The 18554-nt window shown below is 32.5% G+C and overlaps 1 protein-coding gene across 5 annotated transcripts in view; it reads left to right on the plus strand.

Moving 5' to 3' along the window:
* LOC117334095 (myosin-IIIa-like) overlaps positions 1-18554 on the plus strand; it is a 34104-nt gene that overhangs the window by 5185 nt on the left and 10365 nt on the right. For all 5 annotated transcript variants that reach the window (XR_004534033.1, XM_033893542.1, XM_033893541.1 and 2 more), the window contains exons 4-27: positions 263-365; positions 541-697; positions 1058-1163; positions 1610-1732; positions 2778-2886; positions 3194-3307; positions 3533-3633; positions 4860-4946; positions 5692-5757; positions 6140-6256; positions 7871-7982; positions 8257-8330; positions 8759-8812; positions 11314-11433; positions 11879-11964; positions 12164-12259; positions 12927-13018; positions 13352-13516; positions 15010-15143; positions 15547-15734; positions 15847-15936; positions 16377-16494; positions 16844-16891; positions 17870-17935. Coding sequence is in view for 4 of the 5 variants with exons in the window: in XM_033893542.1 (XP_033749433.1) it covers positions 263-365; positions 541-697; positions 1058-1163; positions 1610-1732; positions 2778-2886; positions 3194-3307; positions 3533-3633; positions 4860-4946; positions 5692-5757; positions 6140-6256; positions 7871-7982; positions 8257-8330; positions 8759-8812; positions 11314-11433; positions 11879-11964; positions 12164-12259; positions 12927-13018; positions 13352-13516; positions 15010-15143; positions 15547-15734; positions 15847-15936; positions 16377-16494; positions 16844-16891; positions 17870-17935 (2526 nt within the window). In the remaining variant the exon portion in view is untranslated. The remainder of the gene's footprint in view (positions 1-262; positions 366-540; positions 698-1057; positions 1164-1609; positions 1733-2777; positions 2887-3193; positions 3308-3532; positions 3634-4859; positions 4947-5691; positions 5758-6139; positions 6257-7870; positions 7983-8256; positions 8331-8758; positions 8813-11313; positions 11434-11878; positions 11965-12163; positions 12260-12926; positions 13019-13351; positions 13517-15009; positions 15144-15546; positions 15735-15846; positions 15937-16376; positions 16495-16843; positions 16892-17869; positions 17936-18554) is intronic.

Consider the following 18554-nt stretch of genomic DNA (forward strand, 5'->3'; position numbering starts at 1 on the left):
TCATGTGTGAGATAATGTTAACAAGCAGTAGAATGTAATTATCTTCCAGACAACTTAATTTGAGGAATCAAACAAAGTGCTTTTAAAATTAAATGGACACCTGACGTTGGAACTGTTGTCATTACTAGCTACATCTGTATAGACACAACAGTGTCTTCATAATTTCATTTTGATAAAGATATACATGTATACCAGAAATATCTTACAGAAACATCGGTGGTGCTAAGTATGGTATATAAGTGTGTGTTCTTTGTTACTATAGGTTAATCCTCTCCTGGAATCCTTTGGAAATGCACAAACTTTGATGAATGACAACTCAAGTCGTTTTGGGAAATACATACAACTAGTGTTTAAAGACGGCCATGGTAATTAAATACTAGACTACATTTTACACTAATGTAATTGTGATAATAATTATTATGTTAATAATATTAACTTGAAGACATTTTCAGTCTTTTAATGTTTATACTATATTGTAACTGATAATGATATTAATGGGTTCATTAAAATGATACTTAAAAATGTATATTGAATTTTCAGTGATGGGGGCGAAGATATCTGAATACTTACTGGAGAAGTCCAGAGTTGTCAGTCAAGGCAAGAATGAGGAGAACTTCCACATCTTTTACTACATGTTTGCTGGCTTGTCCAATGAGTTCAAAGCAGCACATTATCTCCAGTCAGCAGATAAATTCAGGTAACTCTGCTCATAATTATACAAACTAAAAAATAAAATTATTCTATACAACACATTCAAAATTACTTCAAATATTTCTGATGCAAATTGTTGCTGTTGAATCAGCTTACGTCACTTCTGCAGTTATTGCTACCTGATATAAAAAATAGCTTTTCATTTACTGATATTTTTTGTTATTTCACGCATCTCTTGTTTGGATTTAATTTCCAAGATCTTTTAATTTTTAAGATAATGTATATTTTCATTTTTCATCTATCCACAGAAAATGTCCAGATCAGCTATGTTAGAAATGTACATTTTAATATTCTCTTGGAAATAAACTCTTTATTTGTGTAACTATGTTTTTTTTTATTTACTCAGATACCTGACTAATGGTGCATGTTCCCTGAGTAGAGACCCTTCCCTGATGAAGAGTCGTTATGAGGACCTCGTCAATGCGATGGATATGGTGGGGTTTACGGATGAGGTAAGAAGTGGTAGAGGGAAAAATTCACAGATTTATGGTGACTTTAGCGATGAAACATTGTCTTCGCAGAACTTGAAAATAATTGAATTTTTTCTCCAAAGTTATATTTCATATCATACATACCATATCTCCATTCTTGCATATTTCAACTAGAACATTGTCTCCCAGTATTATAGTCCCATTTCCCATATTTAATAATTCCCTTCGATGATGTTTGACTAGGCTGTCTGCCACAGTTTTCCAACTCTCTGCCCTGGGTTTTCTAAGAAAATATGGTTAAGTAGTATATTTATCAGAGTTTTAATTTTAATCTGTTATTAGTCAGGATCAATCCTTGAAATGTAAATTTCTGTGACAAAAACACCTGGCATCCCTTAACCTTCTCTTCTTTTTATTATTATTTTACTCTTTGATTTTTACACATTGATGTTTTTGTTTGTCTACAGGACCAGATGAGCACATTCAACATGTTAGCTAGTGTTCTACACCTGGGTAACGTCACATTTGGCATGGATGATAATGACGCTGCATTCATAGAGGACGAAAATGGAGCAGTCAAAGTTGCATCTGTGTGTGAATTGATATTTTTTCTCTCTTTTTCTAACAAAAAACAGAATCAAGTGATAACACTATTGGTATCAAGTTGTCATAGCATGATTGGTATCATCAGTTCAAGGTCATAACACAACTGGTATCATTTGTTCAAGGTCACAACACCATTGGTATCATCAGTTCAAGGTCACAACACAATTAGTATCATTTGTTCAAGGTCACTGCATAATTGATATCACCTGTTCATGGTCATAACACCATTGATATCATCAGTTCAAGGTCACAACACAATTGGAATCATCAGTTCAAGGTCATAACACAATTGATATCACCTATCCAAGGTCATAACACAATTGATATCACCTATCCAAGGTCATAACACAATTGATATCATCAGTTCAAGGTCAGAACACAATTTATATCATCAGTTCAAGGTCACAACACAATTGGAATCATCAGTTCAAGGTCATAACACAATTGGTATCATCAGTTCAAGGTCATAACACAACTGGTATCAGTTGTTCAAGGTCATAACACAAATTGTATCACCTGTTCAAGGTCATAACACAACTTGCATCATCAGTTCAAAGTCATAACACAATTGATATCACCTGTTCAAGGTCACAACACAATTGGTATCATCTGTGTTCAAGATCAAATCACAATTGGTTTCACATGTTTGGGTTCAATACACATTTGCATTGTCTGTTCAAGTTCAATACATGATTTGTATCACCAGTGTTCATGCAAGGTTGAAACAAAATTGGTATCACCTGTTCAAAGTCAAAACACAATTGGTATCCTTAGTTCAAGCTTGGTGTCAAAACTCAATTTGTTATAATGATGACAACAAACACCAGAATGTTTTCTATGGTCAGAAGAATCTGTGCAATGAAATACAATTTACAAATGTTCGCAGTTTGATTTAACAGGATGAAAATTAACTAAATTTCCTGTTTATCAATATAATGGGCAGTAGGAAGCTTTCGGTTTTGAAGAGCTTGATAAAATGAAGATTGAGTGATAAACGATGATTGATTAATTCATGTCCTCTTTCTCCAGAAACTTCTGGGTATCAGTACTCAGGAAGTGGTAGGTACTCTCACAGCGATGGTGACCTTCACCCGCGGAGAACAGGTGAAGCGTAACTACACTGCTGAACGAGCTAGAGGTCAGTATTGGTAACCATGTAGGCCCAGGCCTACCTCCTCAAAGTTAGGAATGTTATGATTTATTATAATCAAACTTATAAAATAATTAATTACACATTTTTATATACATTATGCTCAATGAATTACATGAATGAGTTGATTTCTGGCAAAAAGTTTTCAATATATCAAAATTTGTAAGAAGAAAAGTATTTTAATGTACAATAATTACATGTTAGTAGATATTAGAAAAAAATATCACAGGACATTTCAAGTAAAACCTTAATAACGATGTTGTCCAAACTAATTATGTAATATGAAAATTTTCAGATGCCTGTGATGCCATGGCCAAGGCTATCTATGGGCGTCTATTTGGATGGATCGTTAACAAGGTTAACCAGTTACTGGCCCCTCCACTGATGCATGCAGAACAGAGAGAGATTGGTAAATATTACATCCCTTTTACACATTATAAAAGTGTCAGAAAAGATATTTGATCTTTAGAGATGAAAGTTTCTTACCCCAGAGATATACTATATTCCAGTATCTAAATATCCTGCAGTCAGTTCACCAGATAGTAAAAAGATATACATATATTTATTTGATGACAAAAGAATTTATGAAGAAATTGAATAATTTGTGTTTATCTTTCTATTTTCTAATTTCAAGGTATATTGGACATCTTTGGCTTTGAACATTTCGAGAAGAACAGCTTTGAGCAGGCATGCATCAACCTGGCCAATGAGCAGCTCCAGTTTTTCTTTAATCAGGTATTATATAGAGTTATTGCCCTTTGTTCACAATGCACAACTTTTTTCTGGGTATTATATGTCTTACATTCTATTGTAAATCTACAGTTGTCACATTTATTAGCTCACCTGTTGAAAGGTAAGCAATTTTTTGCAATGATGACTAAATTCTCCTGATAAACCAAACCAAATGTCTATATAGATAGGAATCAGGGTTTGCTTGTATAGGTTTCTGGGATGACACCTCAGAAAGTTTGTGATAAGAAACGACTTTAACTGAATGTTCAAGGTCACAGGGGTTGATGCTGTTATAACTCTCTGACAAATTCTTCTTCAGTGTCATGCTATTTAGCCAGTAACAATTAAGCTTTGACTCCTGGTTAACGTAGGATCTACATAAATGGCCTTGAACTACTTGTAATTGTTATGTGGATAATTCTTCCAACAAGGTCGTTTCTTCATTCAGAACCCAGTTGGAGAACACACAAGTTACATCAGTTACAAGAGAAATTTTTGTCCCATTGTGTCTCTTTTATTAGTTCACCTGAGACAAAGTCTTGACCTATTGCGATCGCCTTTTGTCAGGCGTCTTGTGTCATAAGCAATTTACATTTTCAACTTCTTCTCAACTATATATCAACAGGCCAAGAGACCTGATATTGGGTCTATAGCATGCTTGTATGACAGGTTACCAACTTTGTTCAAATGGATGACCTTGACCTCCATTCAAGGTCACAGGGGACAAATATGCTAAAATTTTAAAAACAACTTCATGATAACTAAGGCCCAAAGACCAGATATTGGGTTTGTAGCATTCTTGGGTAAAAGGCTATAAAGATTGTTCAAATGAATGACCTGAACCTTCATTCAAGGTCACAGGGGTCAAATATGCTAAAAATTATCAAAACTAATCAGGTAACCATTAAGGCCCATTGGCCTCTTGTATAAGTGTCATGTCCCATTTTCTAAATACATGTAGAGTGTTTGCCTGTTTGTTTAAAGTTGGTCAATTTGTCAAGGGAATCATGCATAAATCTTGTAAACAGTGTCACATACAATTTGAAAGTTATGAAAATTAAGTGTCATCTCAATGCAGGTATAAAATTTTGTTCAGTTTTGATACCAAATTTTAATGCGAATGTCTGTTTTGGATTACTCACACTGTTCGGTCAACAGTAACGGGTTCATTGCTGAACATCTTTTACATTATGTGTTACATAAATACATTATATATGTTTTACTTACAGCATGTCTTCAAGCTGGAACAAGACGAGTACACAAAGGAGGGTATTGATTGGACAGAGATCAAATTTGTGGACAATCAGCCACTTTTGGTAAATAAAATACTTTTTGATCATGAATTACAATTTCGTGGCAATTTTGATATTGATTCCAGAACTTGTTAGGTCACTATGAAAGGTGAAGCTTCTATTTAGTTATTATTTAGTTAACTTGATTGATATTTAAATATGAAGCTATTTGATTAATTAATTATTCCTTTGGTTTTTAAACCCCCCGTAACAATTTAAGTTAAGGCGGTATATTGGAATTGGCCTGTACGCCTTTCCTACTAAAGCACTGTTCCAATTTCAACAAAGCTTGGCATGTATAATCAGTACATGTACTTGTGCATCTCAACTTTTTTTTTACGATTATGCATTTTTCAAACTGGCTGCCGACTTCTGATTGGTTGAGGCTTGTCTGGACAAGTCCTACTAAAGTACAAAACAGATTTTAACCAAACTTGGCATGAAGATGCCCAACTAAAATAAACACAAGTCAATTTACAATGTTATTAGGTCAGTGTTAAATATTTGTTACCGAACTGATGTACAATTGCAGTATTGGATGGTGTTTATCATGTATATTTATAAATTGGAGCTGGTCTTGGATCCATTGGTGTACGTCTTAATATTGTCATTCATAAAATTTAATAACAGACTGGATAAGATATAATTACACTCACCAATAGCCTACTCAACTATAGACGCCTATTGGGGGTATAAGTTATCCCTTGGGATACAACTCTAGTTAGATATCTAGTTCCTGTTTTTAATGTGAAATGTTACTCTTATGTAGAATTTGTTCCTGAACAAACCCATTGGGATCTTATCCTTGCTGGATGAAGAGAGCAACTTCCCAAAGGTAATTAGAAAATGATGGAAGTCTGAACATATTCTAGTCTGAATTTGAGATGTTTTTTTTTTTTTTTTTTTTTAAATTTTTGCTAGATTTTCCAAATTATTTATTCAAGATGGTGTAAAATGGCTATTCAATATTTTCATCATTTACCCTTTAAGCCCTAATCGATAATGCTTCATTGCAATCAATATATCATTCATTTGAAATAAAAATGAAAATCAAATGGCAAAATTCTATATAATTAGCTTAATAATGAATAGCTGTGAATAAATGATGTATAGAAAATATAGATCTACATTTATATTAGAAAGTTACTGGTTACTACTGATTTGTTATCTGTGCGAGTGTATTTGACTCTTTCATGCATTTCTTTTTATTTGTTTAGGGATCAGATCACACCTTTGTTGACAAACTGAATATACATTTTCATGGGAATGACTACTATGAAAAATCACAACAAAGTACATCTGGCAAATTCACAATCCACCATTATGCTGGCAAGGTAGGTCACTGACACAGGTAGATCATTAATAGATGTAGGCCACTTATAAAAGTAAGACATTTCTCTAAAGGTAAATAATTACAAGTATAATTACTAATGGCAGGTAATTAATGAATGTAGGCAATTGATAAGGGGGAGGTAATAAATAATTGTAGGCAATGACTTAAGGGGGTAATTAATGAATGTAGGCAATTACTAAAGGGAGGTAATTAATGAATGAAGGCAATTTCAAAAGGGAGGTAATTACTGAAGAAAGAAATTACGAAAGGGAGGTAACTAATGAATGAAGGCAATTACTTAAGGGAGGCAGTTGATAAATGTAGGCAGTTACTGAAGGGAGGTTATAAATAAAAGTATAACATTACTTTTAAGGCAGATAATTACTATAGGTAGTTAATTACTTAAGGAATGTAATTAATAAAGGGAGATAATTAATAAATGTAGGACACCAATAAAAGTAAAGACATTACACTTGAGGTAAATAATTATTAAAGGTAGGTAATTACTAAAAGAGGTAATTAATATATGCAGGCAGTTACTAAAGGAAAGTAATTACTGAAGGGAGGTAAGAACTTAAGTATGGTAATCAATAAATGTAGGCAATAACTACAGGGAGATAATAAATGAAGGCAATTACTAAATGTAGGCAATTATTAAAGGGAGGTAATTTAAAAATAAAGGCAATTACTAATGGAAGGTTATTGATAAATGTATGCAATTATTAAAGGCAGGTAATTACTTAAGGGAGGTAATAAATGTAGGTAATTACTAAAGGGAGGTAACCAATGAAGGCAATTACTAATGGGAGGTTATAAATAAAGGTATTACTTACTCTTAGGTAGATAATTAATAAAGGTAGGTAATTACGAAAGGGAGGTAATTAAGATATGTATGTAAATACTAAATGAAGCCAATTACTAATGGGAGGTAATTAATGATGTAGGCATTTATTAAAGGGAGGTAATAAATATAGATATGACATTATTCTTGAGGAAGATAATTATTAAATTCAAATAATTTCTAAAGTATAGGTACAGTAATTACTAAAAGGAGGTTATTACTTAAAGAAGGTTATTAATATAAGTAAGCAATTACTAAAGGTAGGTGATTACTAAAGGTAGGTTATTACTAAAGGGAGGTGATTACTTAAGGGAGGTGATTACTAATAGTGGGAGGATAATTAATAAAAGGAGGTCATTTCTAGAGGTAATCACTAAAGGTGGGCAATTAATAAAGTACTGTAATTATAAAAGGTCATTACTAAAGGTAGGTATAAAGATGTAAAATTACTATACTATACATTTAGTAAAGTCCTAAATAAACATCATTACTAGAAGTTAGGTTAGTAAAAAATGTAGATTGTTACCAATCAAGGGTTACTTACAGTAAGTATTCACTTTAGATTAGTCCAGTCATATCAAGTTAGAATGTACATGTACAAGTGTTTTAGCGTTTATTTTCACCTATAGTTTTGACATTATACACCATATATAAGATGGTCAGGAGTGTCAAGGAAATGAATGAGTGTACGACTTTTGGACATTTTCTAAATCATAAAAGTCCTTTTAGCCATTGGTTACCAATTAATTATATAGGTATGATGTTGTCTTACAGGTGGCCTATGATTCATCCTTCTGGCTGGAAAAAAATCGAGATACTCTTCCGCCAGGTGTCATGGAGATATTCCAAGGCAGTACAGATGAACTTGTCAAGCTTATGTTCAGAGGTGAGGAATGATATACCTGGACACATTTTCTACCTGTTCATAATGAATTTACCTGGAAAGTCTTACCTGTAAACAAAGATAGATATATTGCTTACTCATATAATCTTTAATTGTCTGTTTTAACTTGATAATTTAGCATCCTGTTTTACTTTTTAAAAGACAAAATATTTTACTATCTTTTTCACATTTAGTATTTCAAATAAAAGTTGATTTTATTACCCAGAAATTGGCTGTAAACATCAAATACATTGTTTGATTGACTGGTGATTTTTAGGTCAGGTGACAAGAACTGGAAGTCTGTCTCTTCAAGCCAGGAAGTCTATGAGCAGGAGGACACGCAGAAGCAAGGTGGATTTTATTCTAATATTTAATTCATATTTTTGATTTCTCATTTCAAGAAGAGGATTTTTCAACAAATTTAATTTTTGCTGATTGTCTTTGTTTAAATCTATAATAGTAGTGCTATACATTTCAGAAAATTACATTTTAAAATCCAGACAATTAAAAAACAAAAACTGTTAATCTAAAAAAGTAATTTGACTCCTACATGTTCTCAAGATACAGACAAATTTTAAATGACAGTTTTTCAAGTCAAGAAGTATGATCTATAAACTCATTAATATTTGATTTCCATAATTGTGTGTTATTCCTACTTTTTGAAGAAATAATCAGATCTAAAGAATGCATATTAATTAAATGATATAATTTTTTGTGAAATATAACATGAGTTACCAGAGTCTTGATTTACTGTAAATGCCTCTTTCTTATCACTATAGAAACCCTCAATGGATGGACGCAAAAGGAAACTGACTGTTGGAGGGCAGTTCAAGGTCAGTTCAACGCAAAAACGTCAAGGCCAAACTTGTCCTTTTTTAACTTACTTCTATTGAAATCTATTGTTCTTTTAATTTTGAATTATTTTTTACAAAATTTCAAGCAGAATCTAGTGAGCAGCAGATCGAAAGAACAATCTAAAGAGATTCAAACTCTGGATAAGTTTTGGGAACCTCAGGAAACTCATCTTAATTTCCCCGTTGTAGTTCCATCTATGTTGTTTGTTGTTTTCACAATTTATACAATAAAAAGACTCATACAAAATATCTTAAACATGTTGTGGAGGGAATTTGGGAGGCACAGAATGTACTAATCACAAATCATTTTCACCTGTAGTCAGTTTTAGTCAACTTGACTACATGAGCAAGGTGACCCTATATCTCCATATCTGTTCATACTATGTGTAGAAATACTAGGAATTATGATTCGTAATAACAAAAACATCAAAGGTATTAAATTAAATGACAAGGAGATTAAGTTATCACAATATGCTGACGATACGAGCATCATATTAGATGGTTCTGAAAGATCTCTCAGAAATACACTAAATATCTTGGACCAATACGCAAAATACTCTGGTCTTAAGCCTAATATTGACAAAACAAAATGTGTCTGGATTGATAGCAAGGCACACAGTGCTGATAGAATCTGCTTAGAAAAGGACCTGACCTGGACTGATGAACCCTTCACGTTTCTAGGAATAAAACTTAGTGTCGATACACATCTAATTACTGAAATAAATTATTTAGAGAAACTAAAAGAAGTAAAATCACTTATACATACATGGTCCAAAAGGTTACTAAGTACGTTAGGCAAAATAACAGTCATCAAAAGTATAATTTTGCCTAAGTTAATCCATTTATTTACAAATATCCCAAAACCAAATGGTGAAGTTTTAAAAGACTTGGAACAAACCTTTTTCAAATTCATATGGAATGGTAAAATGATAGAATCTCAAGAAACCAAATAATAAAACCTTATGAGGAAGGTGGACTAAAAATGTTCAACATAGAATACTTCATAAAAGCCCTAAAATTATCATGGGTCCAAAGGATACTAAAATCAAACGGAGCATGTAAAGCCATCTTCGAAAGTATTATTGGTTGTAATATTAACTCCATATTTAAATTCGGAAAAGAATTTTTAAATAAAAAGGCAAATGTAATTAAAAATATTTTTTGGAAGGAGGTACTTTCTGATCTATACATCTTTTCAAATCGTGTCGATGAAGATGACAACATATATCAACACCTATGGTACAATAATAACATAAAAGTAGATAACAAACCTATTTACTTCAAGAGATGGGCAGCTAGAGATATTTTTTACGTATATGATCTACTAGATGAGAATGGTAGTCTAATTCAATCGTACGACATATTTTGTGCCAAACACAATTTTTACCCTCCAATCACTCAATTTTATGGTTTACGTAACGCCATCAGAGCAACTTAGTATGCTATTCAAAATAGACACCACACCTTTTCTCTACCACATTGTCCAATCCATATATACTATATACTCACAAACATGCAAGCAAAGAGGTCGTTCTGTTTATAATTTATTTATTAAAAACTTAAAAACAAACAATAAATACATTACAAAATGGTCAGAAGAACTGAATTTGGTAGAAGGTACAGTATGGTGGAAAAAAATAAACATAATCCCTTTCAAATCCACTATAGACTGTAAATTAAGATGGTTTCAATATAGAATAATACACAGGATTATAAGTACAAACAAATATCTACATATGATAAACCTAAAGGACTCTCCATTATGTACTTTTTGTAACCGTCATACAGAAACTATAGTCCACATTTTTTGGGAATGCAGACTAGTAGCAATCTTCTGGGAAGATTTCAAAGTATGGCTATATGATGATACTTTAACTAATTTACAATTACATGTTACGGATGTAATCTTGGGAAAGTTACATAAAGATCAAGAAGTCAAATATCTCAATACGTTAGTATTAATAGCAAAATTCCATATTTATAAACAAAAAATTAAAAGTTGTCTCCCCTGTATTAATGGATTCATAAAAGAACTAGATTTGTATCTAAAAACAGAGGAGGTAATTTACAAAAACAACATGGAGTATGATAGTTTTGTGAAAAAATGGTCTATATAAGTGAATAATTTTTCAGATCTTCTTCACACATATCATAACATGTACTTAAAAGTAAGTCAAAAGTTTTTCTTTTTTTATACCTTTAAACACAATATATTAAAATGAGAGAAAGCGTGAGTGGAAGGTTGTTTGTTTGTTTGTCTCTGTATTCCAAAAAAAACCAACCAATCCTTTTTTTTTTTTTCTATTCATCACTTAATACGTATTGTACATCTTACTGCTGTAATGTTAGACTACATGAGAAGAAAAACACAAAATGGAAATGTTGGAATGTTACTGATTTGAATTTACACCATATGAAAAAGGAGACATTGTTTTATTAATTGTAGATCTTAAAACTCATCGTACCATGTGTACTTTCAGAACTCCTTACAAATATTGATGGAGAGAATGATGTCTTCCTCACCAGTGTTTGTGCGATGTTTGAAACCAAATCATGTCAAGGTTCCTGGGAAGTTTGACGAAACTTACATCAGAAATCAGGTACAATTGCTGTTCAGCTATAAATGAAACTTTAACATTTTATAACCTCTTAAAACAATCATGATAAAGTTATAAACTGATATTCATTCTCCGTTATTTGATATTTAGGCTTGCACTGGGGTTATAATAATGTGGGAGAAAATTGGAATCTGACAGGTGACCCCTATTATCATTTTTTTTTCCGAATTCGTGTGTGATATAATCATGCGTGTCAATTGTTGTATAGCTTTTTAAAAGAGACTGGTATACATGTGGTTCATTTCTCTCAATTAAATGCTTTAAACAAGACAGAGTAAAAATTCCAGGATAAAATTTTTATTTGGGTTAATTAAGCCACCTATAGGTTTTTATAGCCTTAGGTCAAGGTCACAGTTAAAGGTCAAATGTAACACAGCATTTTTGTGCAGGTGGTATTATTGTTAGGATCTTGTTCTATTTTCTTCAGTTATTATATACTGGCATGTTGGAGACAATCAAGATTAGAAGAGAAGGTTTTGCCGTGCGACCATCCTTCCCAGAATTTGTGGAAAAGTAAGACTATCTTGGAACTGAATGGAATGATTTTATATAATTTTTTTTTTTTATTTGATAATCTCATTATAAATGTAATATTGATTATACACTGCATGAATTTGTAAAAGTCATACTATCAATTCTGTGAATATTTATTTGTATCATCTTATTAAAACTTACATTTCATACCTCATACTAACTTTTCAATCATCATTAGGTACAAGATCATCCTGTGTAAACCAAGCCTGGAAGGTAACAAACAAAACTGTGTCCAGATCCTCAAGGCCAGTAAAATCACTGGCTGGCAAGTCGGGTGAGTCAATGTCAGTTAATGTATAATGACTATCTAGAAATTTTGGGAAATTGGTCACAGACCAAAAACTTGGACATTTTACAGTGTTTAAAACAGTTTTCAACACTTTTGGGAATTTTTGTGGGTACTTGTAAGAAAAGACAATGCTAGTTGTCAATAGATAACTTGGACTCTATCTTGATTCTATCTTAATAATAATTATAATCTATTAACAAATCTAGCTGTTTGGAAAGAACAATATCAAGGCCCGGAGTTTGAGGCCCTAGATAATTATAGTTCCTGGTAATATACAGAAACAAATTGGTCATTGAACACCCTGTTTTTATAGAAATGCAAAAAGACAATTAGTTCGAAAATCTGTTGTATATGATGTTGTTGAAGTCCCCTACCATTAAATTCACAAAATGATAAAAGACCATAATATCTTAAATAGAGTTTCAGGTTTTTTGGTCAAGGTCACTGTTACTATTTTTAGTGGAGACTGGTAGTTGACATGTATTGCTTGAAAAATACCCAGTATGCTTGTTGTAAATACATTTGTATAAAATCTTTTGTAAATGAATGTGGTATTATCATACAACTAAATCAAATTGGTTTTATTCAAAACATTTTTTTTTCATATGACACGGCAATATGACATCTTCTGTTGCAATTTATATTCTTGCAGGAAAACTAAAGTGTTTATGAAGTACTATCACCTTGAACAGTTGTCAGAAATCTTCAAAGTTATGGGAAAGTCTGCTGTTCACTTTCAGAAAGGTAATGTTGACCTAATGCATCTTTTATAAATAATAATTTTTTTTTGTATTTTGAGATATTTTTTAAATTACCTTGTGTCTGCTTGGGTTATATTTGAGATTTCCTAATTAATTAAGTGATATTGTGGTGTGGGTACAGGGACTTGGTGAAAATTCCTAAACCACACTTCACTCTTATATTTATAAAATATGTATACCCCAGTATGATGGGTTGTGTCAAATAACTGGCTGTGTGAGATTTTCTTATCATCTAGTGTATCATGTATACGTACCTGTTGTGGCTATATTTGAGGTTTCCTAATCTAATGTAATGTTGTTGTGCCTCTTGTTATAGTTGTGAGAGGGTTCCTGGCCAGACAGCGAGTCAAGGTACTGAGGCTGGAAGCTCAGAAGCAGACACAGCGTGTGTACAACTTCCTCAGCCAGATAAATAATCTGTCTATAGAATTCAACAATCACCAGCACAGTGCCAGAGTCCATGACAAATCAATTCCTCCTGGTAGTTATACATAATATACTTTATTATCAGAAAATGTGACAACTGTCAAACTCGGATAGAAAAAAATTGAATATTTGTATATTTCCTCAATCTTTATACAGCTGTTTATTTAAGCATTGAATGGTTACCAGATGCTAATATACAGTCGATATGAATACAATGTGGGTGAATTCACGATATCAATACAATGTGGGTGAATTCACGTTATTTTCAGAAGAATATCTATCATCTCCTAAAGTTATAAATAAAAGTCATCTTGACAATAAGTGACATTACGATTCCAAGGATATTTCTTTCAAAACAAATTTCATTTCTAACCGGTCAGATAAGTGTTGCTAACTTAGGATATGATGTTAAACTTCACAGGTGCTCTGGTTTTTTTTTATTTGGGAGTAAGTTAGGCCTAATTCAGTAATTAACTACAACACTAATATCATCCAAAAAACTATGTCAGTACCCCTGATTTTTCACAGGGTTTTAAAAATGCATGGCTTTTAGTGTTGTTGTGTCTAATGCATTTCTCAGAATTCAGGAATGAGCCCCTGTAAGTGTGATGATGTTGACAATTAAATGTTAATTTTGTATCTAGAATAGGGACTATGATAATTTTGTAACAACTAACTTTCTTCCAATAAATTTTTAGCATCGTAACTAGTGAAGTTAAATCCTTTATGTTTTTTGTGGTGGCTAATGTGACTAAATGCTAACAAATCGAAAGCTCTCTCTCTAAGTGGCAGCCATATTATTACAAGATTGCTAGAATACCTGACCAAATCACTGTAAATTGTAGTCTACAATCTCATAACTACAATTGAGTTTACTTACAACATATAGGCAGATGCAACACAGAATTTAATTAAATATACACTTATATACTGCATTTGTAGTTTCCTTTAAAATCTATATAAATGAAGGGCTTGAAACCATTGCAATTTTGTATATTAACGGTGGATCTGGTAATGGTAATGGAAATGGTAATTCCGGCCCCCTGAGTGGCAAGGCCCAATAGGGGAAACATAACACATTATTTAAAATCCTTCTTCTCCTGTATGAATAAAAGGATCATTGGGTGAAAGGAAACTAAATTGTAAAATAAGTGGTCCTGGCAACCCAGGGGCATTAATAAGGGATGTGGTAAAATATGGGAAATTAAGCAAATACTTCAAAATCCTTCTTCAGTAGAAATGTACATGTTTTCTATTCACTGCCATATCCAGGTGAGTGATACTGGACCTCTGGGCCTCTTGTTGCTGAACTGCAATAGATATCTTTGTTTTATTTTACTTACTGTTCATGGAACATTGCTGGATAAATATAGTTCAAAATAATTATCAAATCAAATTAAAGTTTCAAATTTCTAATTGGTTAGAATTAGTAGTTTGCAATTTACAGATGAATATCAGGTTTTAATATCTACATATAACTATACTTTATTAAAGTGCGAAAATGATCATATTTAGGTTGAGATGAAATAATCAAGGTTTTTTTTCCAGCATACTTCACAGGAGGAGATTATGCATTACCTCCCCCTCCTGTTCCTACATTTGATGGCGTAGCAACTCCTCCAGGCTCGGGGAACAAATATATGGAACCTGTAGGTCCCACTTCTCGTTCATTTGGGACTCAGGTAAGAAACAGTTTTTATCATATTTTACTTCAGAAATCATATTTATTTACATCTGTGCCACTGTGAAGAAGACTTTAGAGTTTCCCTTTGTCTACATGTTGTCCTTCCACAAATTTGGCTCTAAAGTTTTGCAGAGTCTACCATTTACCTATTGTGCAGTCAAATTGGCAAATAAGATTGATATTTTTCCAACTTCTGACATGTAACGATCTTTAGTTAATCTTTGAGCTCCATTTGATAATAAGATCAGCTGGAACCGGTGCATATTTTATGTATGAAATATTAATATTATTTCTTCATTAGTGATTTGATACATTTATCAGATTCCCATGTCAAATTTTATTTATATTTTGAAATGCATTTAGAGCAACATATACCAATATTAGCTTTGTTTCCTCTCCAGGCTGAAAACTCTGATTCAGATCAGTTCTCAGATGATGAGTTCAAGCCAATATCGTCAACACAATTTGGTACACCTGGGACACGCCAGGCAACGGTCAAATGGTTCAAGGAGACACAAGCTCAACAGGTGTATGATCCGGCCGTCAGTAGCTTCATTGCTGAATGGTTCCACGGTGTTATCAGTCGGAGGTAGGTTAACATATATGAACTCTTGACAGCAGTATATACCTGCATATGTTTTATAAACATTAACTTGATAATTTGAAGAAAGTTTTACCATCTATAATGTTTTTTTTCCCAGGAGTTCTGAGGTCCTTCTTGGCTCCAAGCCCATTGGCTGTTTTCTCATCAGAGTCAGTGAAAGTCGATTTGGATACTCCTTATCATTCAGGTAAAGCATATTCTATTTACATGATATCTTATAAAATCTGTTGACATAAATTTTGAAAGCATTATATATGCATCACATCAATATTTCAAAATATTTATTTTTATTTCAAACTAAGGGGCCGCGGTGGCCGAGTGGTTAAGGTGTCTCGACACTTTAACACTAGCCCTCCACCTCTGGGTTGCGAGTTCGAAACCTACGTGGGGCAGTTGCCAGGTACTGACCGTAGGCCGGTGGTTTTTCTCCGGGTACTCCGGCTTTACTCCACCTCCAAAACCTGGCACGTCCTTAAATGACCCTGGCTATTAATAGGACGTTAAACAAAAACAAACCAAATATTTCAAACTACAAGTGAACTTAACATTTTTTTTATTTGAAATATTTTCTTTATAAATAATTGGCTTGTTTAGGTATGAAATTGTTCTGCTATTCAATTTTTCCAGAGCTGAGGGCAGAGTTAGACATTATATGATCGACCAACTCCCCAATAAAAAGTTTGTTATTGTTGGTGAGAAAAAGGTACATCGAACATTGAAGGACCTGGTAGACTACTACAGCACGGTAAGTCAGAAATTTAAAGTGTTTGTTGTTTTCATGATAAACAGGAACAGTGATTCTTGCTGTTATGAGACAAAACAATAGCATTTATTTATTTGCAAAATAGTTACAATATTGTACTTATTACTTTGATGATATTAATTAGAAATTATATTAAAAAAATAAATCATAAATATTAAAGATGATATCATTAATATTAAAAAAAATAGTGTTTTTATCCATTTGAAGAGAAAAGAAATTACTGGTATATTCTTTTAAGATAAAATGCATTACATATAATAGAAATGTAAAGGAAATACAGTTTATTAAGCAAAATATTATCATTAATTAACAAGACTTTTTTTCTTTATAGAATCATCTTTCTAACTGGGATGGATATTTGTCTGAATCCTGTGGACAGGTATGGCTACTAAGATAGTGATTGTTTAATTTTGCACCTTCGACAACAAAGAACTATAACAAGTGAAAATTTTACTAGTTTTGAAGCTTAGTTCCTGCATTTTAAACAATGTTCAGAAAGTAAATGTTGAATCAAGCACTGATTACAGTGATTTACTGATCATTGGTCCCTTACATACCTATAAGTTGAAACCTCCTTTTCAGCTCACCGGTTACGAGTAACCATGAGCTAATGCTGTATCCCCGGCATCCGCATTGCATCAGGGTCCCACCCCACTTTAAAGTTTTTGGGGTAATTTTTGGAAAGCTTGTAAGTCCAAAAGTATACACCTCACACCTTTCTTATTTGGTTTATAAATTCATTAGAAGTCTAGGAGTGATGTTATAGCAAAATCATGCAGAAAAAATTGTGTTTTTTTTTCGCATTTTATCATTTGGTGGAGTTAACTTTTTTGGCACCAAAACCCACTCTAAAGATGTTGGGGTAAGTTTTTGGAAAGTCCACACCCTTCTACTTTGGTTTATACATCCATTAGAGGTCTAGGAGTGATACTATGTGACGTATAATTTCAAAATGTCATGCTTATACATACATAAAAAATGAGTGCATAGTGTGATTGCTGCTGCTGGTGAGCTTCATAATCATTGATTGCACTTGTTTTCTTTCACACTCTTCCTTCTTGGTACTGTGCGAATGAAAGCACATCATATTTTGGAATATTGTGACTAATTATAGTCATGTGACTATGTTTATGTTATGAAATTTCAATGAGATGCCACATTGGAAATTATGGCTCATAGCGGCATCGATCATGGATAATGTCTTCATGCATCATCGGATACCCACGCTTGATTGCACTGAACTTAGCGTAGCATAGTGCAATAAACCGTGGGTATCCAAGACGATGGTTTGCATGTAATTGTAGCATATGGAAATGAAAAACTTTTGATAATTAACTTGTATTTATGTATCATATAGGAGGACGGAAACTGTGATTATCAGGAACTAATCGCTGACAACTATTACTTTAAACTCGAACAAGAGGTAAGTTTAATCCAGAGATGAAAACCTTATTATGATGCTTTATACTGATGTAAATCCTGATCATTATAAAAGTCTTTATGTAAGGATGTAACAACGAATGTGAACCTTGTCAACTTTTCCAATTTTCATGTCAGGGACTTTGATTTTCAAAAAAAGATATCATTTGATTAATGGTTCTGGTGGATGTGATAATCAATTAAGATGGTAATGGTCAAGGAAGGGAAATTGAAACTTTATTGACATACAAACATTTTGTTTGTTGTTGAAATATTAGGCTAGAATGTTTATTAATCTAAAGTTTAAAAGTTGAATGTTGTTTTGCCTTGACTTTGTTTTTGGTAAGCCTGATATGATGTCGGTTATACTCTCTTTTCCAACAGATATCTAGATCATTTTAAGAAAATAATTTTTCAAAATTCATTACATTATTATTATAACTAGCATGATGGTAAAAAGTAGCGTTTTAAAGACTTGAGTATGAGTTTGGAACACATAATATTAACAATTGACTTTAATGTTTTTGTCACTTACGGAAATACAAGAGGTATCGTAACATACAGGGAAGGTTTGGTACAATAACATTGAATTCTTTAAAAAAAATGGTATGATCGTCACTTTA

This window comes from Pecten maximus, chromosome 9 (assembly GCF_902652985.1).
Source record: "Pecten maximus chromosome 9, xPecMax1.1, whole genome shotgun sequence".
NCBI lineage: Eukaryota > Metazoa > Mollusca > Bivalvia > Pectinida > Pectinidae > Pecten > Pecten maximus.